At 46.0% G+C, this 14379-nt stretch overlaps 1 protein-coding gene across 1 annotated transcript in view; it reads right to left on the bottom strand.

Moving 5' to 3' along the window:
- Positions 1-14379, bottom strand: part of TBCA (tubulin folding cofactor A) — a 135495-nt gene that overhangs the window by 34652 nt on the left and 86464 nt on the right. Inside the window, exon 2 of the mRNA XM_063963642.1 lies at positions 11921-12030. Coding sequence (XP_063819712.1) covers positions 11921-12030 — 110 coding nt within the window. The remainder of the gene's footprint in view (positions 1-11920; positions 12031-14379) is intronic.

Below are 14379 nucleotides of genomic sequence, written 5' to 3'. Positions count from 1 at the left end.
CCGTGATCATGTAACGTGTGGCCCTACTGGAAAATACATTTGTTTCCTCACCGTCGACACTGGAGTCAGTGTCCGTGTCAGTGTCTGTATCGACCTGAGGTAACGGGCGTTTTAGAGCCCCTGACGGTGTTTGAGACGCCTGTACAGGTATTAACTGATTTGCCGGCTGTCTCATGTCGTCAACAGTCTTTTGTAAAGTGCTGACACTATCACGTAATTCTTTCCATAAGACCATCCAGTCAGGTGTCGACTCCCTAGGGGGTGACATCACTAACACAGGCAATTGCTCCGCCTCCACACCATTTTTCTCCTCATACATGTCGACACAACGTACCGACACACAGCACACACACAGGGAATGCTCTGACAGAGGACAGGACCCCACTAGCCCTTTGGGGAGACAGAGGGAGAGTTTGCCAGCACACACCAGAGCGCTATATATATATAGGGATAACCTTATATAAGTGTTTTTCCCTGATATAGCTGCTGTATATATTTATCTGCCAAATTAGTGCCCCCCCTCTCTTGTTTTACCCTGTTTCTGTAGATCAGGACTGCAGGGGAGAGTCAGGGAGCCTTCCTCCAACGGAGCTGTGAGGAAAAAATGGCGCCAGTGTGCTGAGGAGATAGGTTCCCCCCCTTCTCGGCGGCCTTTCTCCCGCTTTTTTATGGAAAAATTGTCAGGGGTTAAATGCATCCATATAGCCCAGGAGCTATATGTGATGTATTTTTTTGCCAAAAAATAAGATTTTACTTACCGATAAATCTATTTCTCGGAGTCCGTAGTGGATGCTGGGGTTCCTGAAAGGACCATGGGGAATAGCGGCTCCGCAGGAGACAGGGCACAAAAAGTAAAGCTTTTCCGATCAGGTGGTGTGCACTGGCTCCTCCCCCTATGACCCTCCTCCAGACTCCAGTTAGGTACTGTGCCCGGACGAGCGTACACAATAAGGGAGGATTTTGAATCCCGGGTAAGACTCATACCAGCCACACCAATCACACCGTACAACTTGTGATCTAAACCCAGTTAACAGTATGATAACAGCGGAGCCTCTGAAAGATGGCTTCCTTTAACAATAACCCGAATTAGTTAACAATAACTATGTACAACTTATGCAGATAATCCGCACTTGGGATGGGCGCCCAGCATCCACTACGGACTCCGAGAAATAGATTTATCGGTAAGTAAAATCTTATTTTCTCTATCGTCCTAGTGGATGCTGGGGTTCCTGAAAGGACCATGGGGATTATACCAAAGCTCCCAAACGGGCGGGAGAGTGCGGATGACTCTGCAGCACCGAATGAGAGAACTCCAGGTCCTCCTTAGCCAGAGTATCAAATTTGTAAAATTTTACAAACGTGTTCTCCCCTGACCACGTAGCTGCTCGGCAAAGTTGTAATGCCGAGACCCCTCGGGCAGCCGCCCAAGATGAGCCCACCTTCCTTGTGGAGTGGGCCTTTACAGATTTAGGCTGTGGCAAGCCTGCCACAGAATGTGCAAGTTGGATTGTGCTACAGATCCAACGAGCAATCGTCTGCTTAGACGCAGGAGCACCCATCTTGTTGGGTGCATACAATATAAACAACGAGTCAGATTTTCTGACTCCAGCTGTCCTTGCAATATATATTTTTAATGCTCTGACAACGTCCAGTAACTTGGAGTCCTCCAAGTCACTTGTAGCCGCAGGCACTACAATAGGCTGGTTCAGATGAAATGCTGACACCACCTTAGGGAGAAAATGCGGACGAGTTCGCAGTTCTGCCCTGTCCGAATGGAAAATCAGATATGGGCTTTTGTAAGATAAAGCTGCCAATTCTGACACTCTCCTGGCAGAAGCCAGGGCTAGAAGCATGGTCACTTTCCATGTGAGATATTTCAAATCCACCTTTTTTAGTGGTTCAAACCAATGAGATTTTAGGAAGTCCAAAACCACATTTAGATCCCACGGTGCCACTGGAGGCACCACAGGAGGCTGTATATGCAGCACTCCCTTAACAAAGGTCTGGACTTCAGGGACTGAAGCCAATTCTTTTTGAAAGAAAATCGACAGGGCCGAAATTTGAACCTTAATAGATCCCAATTTGAGACCCATTGACAATCCTGATTGCAGGAAATGTAGGAATCGACCCAGTTGAAATTCCTCCGTCGGAGCACTCCGATCTTCGCACCACGCAACATATTTTCGCCAAATGCGGTGATAATGTTGCACGGTTACTTCCTTCCTTGCTTTAATCAAAGTAGGAATGACTTCTTCCGGCATGCCTCTTTCCTTTAGGATCCGGCGTTCAACCGCCATGCCGTCAAACGCAGCCGCGGTAAGTCTTGAAACAGACAGGGACCCTGCTGAAGCAAGTCCCTCCTTAGAGGTAGAGGCCACGGATCTTCCGTGATCATCTCTTGAAGTTCCGGGTACCAAGTCCTCCTTGGCCAATCCGGAACCACTAGTATCGTTCTTACGCCTCTTTGCCGTATAATTCTCAATACTTTTGGTATGAGAGGCAGAGGAGGAAACACATACACCGACTGGTACACCCAAGGCGTTACCAGCGCGTCCACAGCTATTGCCTGCGGATCTCTTGACCTGGCGCAATACCTGTCCAGTTTTTTGTTGAGGCGAGACGCCATCATGTCCACCATTGGTCTTTCCCAACGGGTTACCAGCATGTGGAAGACTTCTGGATGAAGTCCCCACTCTCCCGGGTGAAGATCGTGTCTGCTGAGGAAGTCTGCTTCCCAGTTGTCCACTCCCGGGATGAACACTGCTGACAGTGCTATCACATGATTCTCTGCCCAGCGAAGAATCCTTGCAGCTTCTGCCATTGCCCTCCTGCTTCTTGTGCCGCCCTGTCTGTTCACATGGGCGACTGCCGTGATGTTGTCCGACTGGATCAATACCGGTTTTCCCTGAAGCAGAGGTTCTGCCTGGTTTAGAGCATTGTATATTGCTCTTAGTTCCAGAATGTTTATGTGAAGAGACGTTTCCAGGCTCGTCCATACTCCCTGGAAGTTTCTTCCTTGTGTGACTGCTCCCCAGCCTCTCAGGCTGGCGTCCGTGGTCACCAGGATCCAATCCTGTATGCCGAATCTGCGGCCCTCCAATAGATGAGCACTCTGCAACCACCACAGAAGAGACACCCTTGTCCTTGGAGACAGGGTTATCCGTAGGTGCATCTGAAGATGCGACCCTGACCATTTGTCCAACAGATCCCTTTGGAAAATTCTTGCGTGGAATCTGCCGAATGGAATCGCTTCGTAAGAAGCCACCATTTTTCCCAGGACTCTTGTGCATTGATGTACAGACACCTTTCCTGGTTTTAGGAGGTTCCTGACAAGCTCGGATAACTCCTTGGCTTTTTCCTCCGGGAGAAAAACCTTTTTCTGAACCGTGTCCAGAATCATCCCTAGGAACAGCAGACGAGTTGTCGGCATTAACTGGGATTTTGGAATATTCAGAATCCACCCGTGCTGTTTTAGCACTTCTTGAGACAGTGCTAATCCCATCTCTAGCTGTTCTCTGGACCTCGCCCTTATTAGGAGATCGTCCAAGTATGGGATAATTAATACGCCTTTTCTTCGAAGAAGAATCATCATCTCGGCCATTACCTTTGTAAAGATCCGAGGTGCCGTGGACAATCCGAACGGCAGCGTCTGAAACTGATAGTGACAGTTTTGTACAACGAACCTGAGGTACCCCTGGTGTGAGGGGTAAATTGGAACGTGGAGATACGCATCCTTGATGTCCAAGGATACCATAAAGTTCCCCTCTTCCAGGTTCGCTATCACTGCTCTGAGTGACTCCATTTTGAACTTGAACTTCTTTATGTACAGGTTCAAGGACTTCAGATTTAGAATAGGCCTTACCGAGCCATCCGGCTTCGGTACCACAAAAAGAGTGGAATAATACCCCTTCCCTTGTTGCAGAAGAGGTACCTTGACTATCACCTGCTGAGAGTACAGCTTGTGAATGGCTTCCAACACCGTCTCCCTTTCGGAGGGGGACGTTGGTAAAGCAGACCTCAGGAAACGGCGAGGTGGATCTGTCTCTAATTCCAACCTGTATCCCTGAGATATTATCTGCAGGATCCAGGGATCTACTTGCGAGTGAGCCCACTGCGCGCTGTAATTTTTGAGACGACCGCCCACCGTCCCCGAGTCCGCTTGAGAAGCCCCAGCGTCATGCTGAGGCTTTTGTAGAAGCCGGGGAGGGCTTCTGATCCTGGGAAGGAGCTGCGTGTTGCTGTCTCTTCCCTCGACCTTTGCCTCGTGGCAAATATGAATAGCCCTTTGCTCTCTTATTTTTAAAGGAACGAAAGGGCTGCGGTTGAAAAGTCGGTGCCTTTTTCTGTTGGGGAGTGACTTGAGGTAGAAAGGTGGATTTCCCGGCTGTAGCCGTGGCCACCAAATCTGATAGACCGACTCCAAATAACTCCTCCCCCTTATACGGCAAAACTTCCATATGCCGTTTTGAATCCGCATCGCCTGTCCACTGTCGCGTCCATAAAGCTCTTCTGGCCGAAATGGACATAGCACTTACCCGTGATGCCAGTGTGCATATATCCCTCTGTGCATCACGCATATAAAGAAATGCATCCTTTATTTGTTCTAACGACAGTAGAATATTGTCCCTGTCCAGGGTATCAATATTTTCAATCAGGGATTCTGACCAAACTACCCCCGCACTGCCCATCCAGGCAGTTGCTACAGCTGGTCGTAGTATAACACCTGCATGTGTGTATATACTTTTTTGGATATTTTCCATCCTCCTATCTGATGGATCTTTAAGTGCGGCCGTCTCAGGAGAGGGTAACGCCACTTGTTTAGATAAGCGTGTTAGCGCCTTGTCCACCCTAAGAGGTGTTTCCCAGCGCTCCCTAACCTCTGGCGGGAAAGGGTATAATGCCAATAATTTCTTTGAAATTATCAGCTTTTTATCAGGGGCAACCCACGCTTCATTACACACGTCATTTAGTTCTTCTGATTCAGGAAAAACTATAGGTAGTTTTTTCATACCCCACATAATACCCTGTTTAGTGGTACCTGTAGTATCAGCTAAATGTAACGCCTCCTTCATTGCCAAAATCATATAACGTGTGGCCCTACTGGAAAATACGGTTGATTCGTCACCGTCACCACTGGAGTCATCGCCTGTGTCTGGGTCTGTGTCGACCGACTGAGGCAAAGGGCGTTTCACAGCCCCTGACGGTGTTTGAGTCGCCTGGACAGGCACTAATTGATTGTCCGGCCGTCTCATGTCGTCAAACGACTGCTTTAGCGTGTTGACACTATCCCGTAGTTCCATAAATAAAGGCATCCATTCTGGTGTCGACCCCCTAGGAGGTGACATCCCCATATTTGGCAATTGCTCCGCCTCCACACCAATATCGTCCTCATACATGTCGACACACACGTACCGACACACAGCAGACACACAGGGAATGCTCCTAATGAAGACAGGACCCACTAGCCCTTTGGGGAGACAGAGGGAGAGTTTGCCAGCACACACCAAAAGCGCTATATATATATCAGGGATAGCCTTATAATAAGTGCTCCCCTATAGCTGCTTTGTTATATAAAAATATCGCCATAAATTTGCCCCCCCTCTCTGTTTTACCCTGTTTCTGTAGTGCAGTGCAGGGGAGAGACCTGGGAGCCGTCCTGACCAGCGGAGCTGTGAGAGGAAATGGCGCCGTGTGCTGAGGAGATAGGCCCCGCCCCTTTTCCGGCGGGCTCGTCTCCCGCTATTTTGAGAAATCAGGCAGGGGTTAAATATCTCCATATAGCCTCTAGGGCTATATGTGAGGTATTTTTAGCCTTTATAGGTACTCATTTTGCCTCCCAGGGCGCCCCCCTCCCAGCGCCCTGCACCCTCAGTGACTGCCGTGTGAAGTGTGCTGAGAGGAAAATGGCGCACAGCTGCAGTGCTGTGCGCTACCTTTAGAAGACTGCAGGAGTCTTCAGCCGCCGATTCTGGACCTCTTCTGTCTTCAGCATCTGCAAGGGGGCCGGCGGCGCGGCTCCGGTGACCATCCAGGCTGTACCTGTGATCGTCCCTCTGGAGCTTGATGTCCAGTAGCCAAGAAGCCAATCCATCCTGCACGCAGGTGAGTTGACTCCTTCTCCCCTCAGTCCCTCGCTGCAGTGATCCTGTTGCCAGCAGGAATCACTGTAACATAAAAAACCTAGCTAAACTTTCTCTAAGCAGCTCTTTAGGAGAGCCACCTAGATTGCACCCTTCTCGGCCGGGCACAAAAATCTAACTGGAGTCTGGAGGAGGGTCATAGGGGGAGGAGCCAGTGCACACCACCTGATCGGAAAAGCTTTACTTTTTGTGCCCTGTCTCCTGCGGAGCCGCTATTCCCCATGGTCCTTTCAGGAACCCCAGCATCCACTAGGACGATAGAGAAAAGGTGTTTTTATTGCGTCTCAGGGCGTTCCCCCCTCGGCGCCCTGCACCCTCAGTGACCGGAGTGTGAAGTGTGCTGAGAGCAATGGCGCACAGCTGCGGTGCTGTGCGCTACCTTATTGAAGACAGGACGTCTTCTGCCGCCGATTTTCCGGACCTCTTCAGTCTTCTGGCTCTGTAAGGGGACCGGCGGCGCGGCTCTGGGACCCATCCATGGCTGGGCCTGTGATCGTCCCTCTGGAGCTAATGTCCAGTAGCCTAAGAAGCCCAATCCACTCTGCACGCAGGTGAGTTCGCTTCTTCTCCCCTTAGTCCCTCGGTGCAGTGAGCCTGTTGCCAGCAGGTCTCACTGAAAATAAAAAACCTACTTTAAACTTTTACTCTAAGCAGCTCAGGAGAGCCACCTAGATTGCACCCTGAGGCTTGGAGGAGGGTCATAGGGGGAGGAGCCAGTGCACACCAGGTAGTCCTAAAGCTTTTACTTTTGTGCCCAGTCTCCTGCGGAGCCGCTATTCCCCATGGTCCTTTCTGAGTCCCCAGCATCCACTAGGACGTTAGAGAAATTAACATTATTTTGCAAGTCAAATAACAGCAAATGATTTCGATTCACCGCTGTTTTTCTCATTATCCTTAAAATCAAACCAGTGACATTTACTTATTTATTCCTTTTTAACAAAAAAAAAAAAACACCCATCGACTTAAAAATAAGAGCTCTGAGCAGATTAGTTAAATATAATATGACATCAAAAGCAAATTGCTAGCCCCGATTTGACTTCTAATCAACAAATCACTTGAGAAAAACTATTCTGTTTATCAAAAAATGCTGCATTTCTACAAATGGTTTTCTTCATGCTTGATTCAAAAACAGCAGAGAAGGACAGCACACGGAGAGGCAGAGCTGTCAGTCACAGAAAGCCCAGCTCCGGTTCTGAAAGTTTACTTAAAATAAACGCTTTCCGCTGTTTTTCCGTAGAGCACCTTTACCCTGAATGGGATCAGCTGCTTGTATTAAAAAAATAAAAAAAATAAAAACAAATTGCCAGGATCTTGTAGCTAATAAAGAAATACTGTGCCGAGATAAAATCACATTGAGATAATTACTGTATGGGGGGGGGGAGAAAGTGTTATTGAGTATATTGATCATGTTGCGAGACCCTGGCAGGAGATTTTAAGTGAAAGAGAAAGGTAAAGAAAATGATAAGCAGAAAACAGCAGGTTTGTATTTTGGTGCTTATCATGCATAAAAAGTTATTACTTATCGCCGCATTTCATTTTAGCAGAGATGATATTCTCACCATGCGGCTGGGAGAAAAATTACTAAACTGGAACCCCACCGAACGTGAACATTTTTCCTGCCTACGTACGCCTAAATGTTGTTTTGTGCAAATCCTTATGTTAAGGACAAGAAATAGTAGCAGTTTACCTTCTCTTTTAGAAGAATCATGAGCTGGCCTAAATTATATTTCAGTGCAATGAACCGGGATCAATGTACTACAAGCCAGCACCTGAGAACCCAAATTATATCACTTACATGTGAAACTTACATTTCTCTCCATGTTTTCTGTAAAGCAGTGATGTTGTGGCAGTTACTCTACGCCAATTTAGGAATAAAGTTGCAGATGTGGTTTAGCTGCTTAAACTTCTGCTTCAAGGTTATAAACCATTTTTAAAACAGTAGTATGCTCTCATATGTTTATTAACCTGTGTTGTTATATGATCGTTATTGTCTTATTTTTGTACAGCTGTTAAAAAATATGGACAAACATTCTGCACATTGAATTATTTTTCTCCATAAACTTACATTTATGAACATATATTTATTTAAAGTTTCTCATAAGCGCAGCATATTATGTTGCGCTTTACAATTGGAAGCATATATAATAATAATAATAATAATAATAATAATATTATATCAAGGTAACGGTGAGCTGACTATAGTGTAAAGTAGCGGTCGCCAACCCATCGCTCGCGAGTGACGGGTAGCTCACCGCTGTAATTGGAGCAGCTCGCGGGCAGAATCCAGCCATCAATACTGACACTAATCACATGCACTGGTACTCGGGGAGTAGGAGGCGGCAGGGAGCTGTTATACGCGGCTTTACGTCACCGTGCGCACCGGCCGCGGGCGTGTGCCCCGGCTGCGGCAGTTCACGAGGTACGCGGTAGAGCTGGTGGCGCTTTCACCATGCCCCTGAGTAGCCGCTTCAAGTGTGCACACACCATCCGGACCTTGCAAATGGGTAGGTAGTGAGTCCTACAGGTGCCAGCAGCAATGTTTTTAAAAGGCTTCAGTGTGTGTGTAGTGTAGTAGCAGTCAGCACAATGCAGATGTATTATGCTGGAGTATAATGTGGCTGTGCCACAACCTCATTATGCTCCATCAGTATACACCTGCATTGTGCTGATTATTGCAGGTATCACCTCACCTAGATAGAGACAAATAAACTGTACAATCCAATATGCTCCATCAGTATGCATTGTGCTGATTTTTGCAGCAATCCCCACACCTATTTAGAGTCTAAATAGGTATGGCAATGGCTGCAATAATCAGCAGAATGCGGGTGTATACTGATGGAGCATATTGGATTGTACAGTTTATTTGACTCTAACTAGGTGAGGTGATACCTGCAATAATCAGAACACAGACCCCTGACAACGAGCAGGTAATTTAAAGTTAATTAGAAGCCTTACTGTGGAGCGTAATGTATAACTGGCATTGCGGTGTGTGATAATATGTGTAATGTGCATTATGATGCGTGGCATACTGTGTCATGGGCAATGCGGTGTGTGATATAATGTGTCAAGGGCATTACGGTGTGTGGCATAATGTGTCAAGGGCATTGCGGTGTGTGGCATGATATGTCACGGGCATTGCAGTGTGTGGCATAATGTATCACGGGCATTGCGGTGTGTGGCATAATGTATCACGGGCATTGCGGTGTGTGGCATAATGTATCACGGGCATTGCGGTGTGTGGCATAATGTATCACGGGCATTGCGATGTGTGGCATAATGTATCACGGGCATTGCGGTGTGTGGCATAATGTATCACAGGCATTACATGTGTGGCATAATGTGTCATGGGCATTACTATAAGGAGGAAAAATGACAAATAATGTAAAGGGCATGAATCAGGATTTTTTTTCTTCCTGTGGTGGCCAATGTCTGGGCGTGCACGTTGCAAAACTGGGATAAAAGGTATTCTCTTCCTGCAATGCCACACCCCTTGCAGTGAGGCCACACCCTCTTTTTGGAGCACTAATTCTTTACTTTTAATATAGCAATGGGAGGGGCACCAGAAACTTTTTTGTCCACAAGTCCAGTCTTAACACTGAGAGCGCTCCAGCAACCTTTCAAGTACTTTTTTTTTTTTCAAAAACTTTAGTAGCTCCTCAGGTGGTTTAATTTTTCTCGAGTAGCTCACACCCCAATTAAGGTTGGAGACCAATGGTGTAAAGGAAAGGATGAGACACAGAAGTCATTTCGTTTGTATAACAGGCAAACATGTAACCTGTGGTAGTTGAAGTCATGGTAGTCAAGTACAGCATTGAGAATGGTGAACTTGAAACAGGTCAGTATCAATATATGTATAACGCAGTGGTGAATAAACGCTGTACTCTGCTGCATGCAAGATAAATCCGCCATGCGAAAATTGTGTAGGTGGAGCAAGACAGTCACAACCCCCCCCCCCCCCATCTTCCAAAAAAAAAAAAAAAACCCCAACCTATTTATACTTAAGATGACATATAACAAACAGCCCACACTCAGCACTGTTTTTAGAAGAGTGTTTCCAATTTCAGGAATGCTAGTCACAAAATAATAAACTCCCTTTATAAATGTGTTGCAACAGGATTCATATTAACACTGGCAAAGTTCATCCAGGCCAGTGGAGTATCATCAGGTCTAGTACCAGTTTGGATGGTGTAATGGTTAGCATTACTGCCTCACAGCATTGAGAGTTCTTAGGTTCAATTCCCACCATGGCCTGCGTTGGCAGACTAGATGGGCCAAGTGGTTCTTATCTGCTGTCAAATTCTATATTTCTATGTATCACTGTTGTACTTTAACGATTGTACCTCTTACAGGCCACAATTGGTGATGCATTAGGAAACGCTAAGTAATAATAAGAGTATATCTGGTGACAATGCATTCTATTTTCAGATCCCTATAGATTAGTTATAGGGGTATATGCAATTGCGGTCGAATTCTGAGCTCAGACGCGCATACAGCCAATCAGGAGAGTGCCACGACGTGGCGCTTCCTGATTGGCTGAAGAGACCTTTCTGTGACAGGAGTCACGGGGGGGTCTCTGTATTCGGGGAAAGGGGTCCCATGTGTAAACATGGGACCCCTTTCAGTCCGCCTGGTCCAGGTGTTCGTTTTTTTTTTGCCAAGTACGTGGATTATAATCTTGACACTGGATCAGGTGAGTATAATTTTATTCACAGGTACCCCGGCTTCTTCAGTGACTAGGGGGGCGTGGCAGTCGGCGGGTCAACATAGGTAAGTATGTGTGTGTCGGCAGGTGTGAAATAAAGTTTTACTTTCACGGTGTGTCTCCTGTTTTTATTTGGGTATTTTTTTTCCAGTAGAACTACAGGAACCAGCGGGCCCGTTTTTCTCCCGCATGCTGGTACTTGTGGTTCTCCAAGTACCAGCTTGCGGGGGAGGCTTGCTGGGACTTGTAGTACTACTGGAAAAAACAATATTCTTTCATTTTTCTCAAGGCTATCAGCCCCCCATCCGCAGCCCTCCCCCGGGTACCCCGGCCAGGGGTGACTAGTTGGATATTTAATGCCACGGCCGCAGGGCGCTGTATAAAAGTGACCCCCGGCTGTGGCATTATCTGTCCAGCTAGTGGAGCCCGATGCTGGTGTAAAAAATACGGGGTACCCCTACTCTTTTTGTCCCCCGTATTTTTTGCACCAGCACCAGGCGCAGAGCCCGGTGCTGGTTTTAAAAATACGGGGGATCCCCTGTCAGTTTTTCCCCCGGATTTTTAGAACCAGGACCGGCTCGAAGAGCCCGAGGCTGGTTATGCTTTGGAGGGGGTACCCCACGCTATTTTTTTTCGGGTTTTTTCCCGTTTTTTAAAAATCGGATCAAAATCCGTCAAATCGGCCGTTTTTCGACAGCGGGACTGTCGAATCCGTTTTTTATTGAATATGTTGAATTTCGGTACCCACTTGCCGGAATTCGACGGTCGAATTGTGTCGAATTAAAAAACGGGCGAAAAATTGCCGCGATTCGCCGGCAATTGCATATACCCAATAAAGTCTATAAAATGAATGGGTATAAGACCTTATTTAGGAAAAGCCAAGTAACTGTTCTGCAATTTGATATGTATATGGTGCCATGGTGTAGGAGGCACTGTGGATAATGCTTTAATTGTCCCCTGATAGAAAAAGCTCTTATTAAGGAGTATAAAATAAGCAAAGGGTTACATGCATCATGATAAATAACCACTAGAAATGTGGAATATGAGGAGAACAGCATTTTCAATTGCAAATCATTACTTGCCTGTTTTTTAATGTCATATTCATCCCCTCCGTCACGTTTCATCCGCTCAATCTTCTCTTCCTGTTGTTTGGCTTCTTTTTGATACATTAATTTTTCCTTGGATAACCTGGATATATGAGATTATTAAACGTTATTAGCAACACACAAACAATAGAAATGCTTGGTCAAAATGAACCAGACTCTAACAATTAAATACATTTCGTTATTGCTCAGTGGTTTCTAAACATTATTTATTGACCCTGGTTATACAGTAAAGCAGATGCCCTTCAGCATCACAGTTCTAATGATTGCTTCATGGTTAGTAGAGACTTGTGTGGCACTACACCCTGTATATAATACGATATATTGTAGGCATGATCTCTCCCAGAAACCCAATTCCACTGCTTCCATGTTAGCATTGTTTTTGGAAAGGTCCATCCTGGATAGCACTACACATACAATGTTGAATAGAGAGTATAATGCTTTAATAAAATACATATTCCGCGTAGTGGGTTGGGTATGTGTGACGGGCGGTGATGCTGGGATCCCGACTGTTAGATGGCCGGCGGGGAAGGAGGGGGGAGCGAGCGCAACAAAAAAACTTGCGGGCTCGGTGGCTCGCCACAGGCTCTATTCCCACTCAATGGGTGTCGTGGACGAGTGGGAATAGTCCCTGTTGGCCGGCATGCCGACCGGCGGGATATATAGGGTTCGGGATCCCGGCGTCTGTATTGTGACAGGCGATCTCCTGACCGCTGGTAAAATAACCGCATCCCAGTTCGGTTGCTCATTTTGAAAGTCCAGAGCATGCCGCTATTACTGGTGTCTGCATATGGGATATTTCCCATATTGGAGAATGCAATTCCATAGCTAGAACTATGCTTACATACACACAGTCTACAATAGTATAAACCATTATAAATTGGTAAATTATGTAATTGTCAAACACAGTGAATATAGAGGCATCTGCAAGAACATTCATAACCCTTAGTGGTATAAACAGGTTGGCACCTTGCAGTCATATTCATAGTGCCCAGGTAATCTAACACAGAAATGTATCTGTGATTAGTTGTGCCTGGTACCTGGATTATGTAGGCTACACATACTTTCATGTTACCCCTCTGTGCAGTCTATCACATACCTCCCAACATTCAGAGTTCTCTATATCAGGACTAAAGAGAGTGACCACCCTGGAGGGGCATGGCAACAGCCCCAGCCAGCGTGTTAATCAGAAAATCAAAGCTGGTTATGCCACGCTGTCATATGAAACACCAAAACGCTGGACGGTTGCACAGTCCTACAACAGTGGGACAGACAGGGGAGGATTTAGGGGCGAGGGCGCCCCTAGGCACAACAGTAAGGGCTGCCCCCTGCCTGACTAATTTTATTATTTGTATTGATTGGTTAGAAGCCCTCATTTGATGATAGCCAATATAATCAAATAATAAAAATGCCACTAACTAGGACAATTTTTTATTTTTCATTATGTATACATATTTACTAAGTGGGACAGCTTACAGCGGCAGTATATGCATATTCTAGCCATTTATGCTCCATTCAAGATGGCATATGGTACAGTTCAGTGGATATAATTTTGCAGTTACTGGTACTTTATGGGTTGACAGTACCAACACAAGTGGCATGCACTTAATGAGAAATTCGCCACTGGGGACACGAACAAACATAGGGAGTCGAGTCTGACACGTATTTACGTGTCCTCTGTCACTTTCACAGCTTTCCATCCCCCCAGCTGCCAATGATGTTGCACACATTCCTTTGGCATCAGGGAACATCCCAAGATAATGTATTGTGAAAATAATATCCCAGCTCCATTAGACCAACAGGAGACCTCTGGCAGTAAATAAAGGGGTCCTGGGGAAGAGAAAGAAACTAATGGAACAACTGAGCATATACCTTAATATTAATGTTAGACAAATACTAAAAAGGGACAAATTAAAAATGTAAAGTAAAAGTTCATGAGTCAGAAAAATAAATCTAGGGACAAACTTCAATATTTCATCCTGCCCCAATTTAAGTCACATCCAATATAGGGTGGCTAAGCCCAGTATGCATCTTTGAAAAGAATACATTTAAAACCAAACACGTTACATTTGTTTGTTGCAACAACAGCATTTTTTTTAAGCATTCAACAACCCAAGTTCCTTAGTTCCCCACGCATACATTGGAGAGTAATACCTATACTGACAGCCATATATACTTAAATCACCCCTCCTGTGTCATGTATTGCAGGTTTCGCCACCAGAAATGCCAAACATTTCTAGAATATGCCCAGCTCTCCAGTTCCTGCCCTTGCTGATCCTCATCCCTTACATAAACTTTCTGTTGTTGCTTTCACAATGACTAAAGGTTCCAGAGTACTTAATAGCTTTATACTTTGGCCAAAAAAGGTCCAGAAGTACCAGGCAATCCATACGGAGGCACTGCGAGCAAGTGGGTATCCGGACTCCAGGTCAAC

This window comes from Pseudophryne corroboree, chromosome 1 (assembly GCF_028390025.1).
Source record: "Pseudophryne corroboree isolate aPseCor3 chromosome 1, aPseCor3.hap2, whole genome shotgun sequence".
Classification (NCBI taxonomy): domain Eukaryota; kingdom Metazoa; phylum Chordata; class Amphibia; order Anura; family Myobatrachidae; genus Pseudophryne; species Pseudophryne corroboree.
Note: the sequence above shows the minus strand (reverse complement) of the source record. Positions and strands in the feature narration are given on the sequence as shown.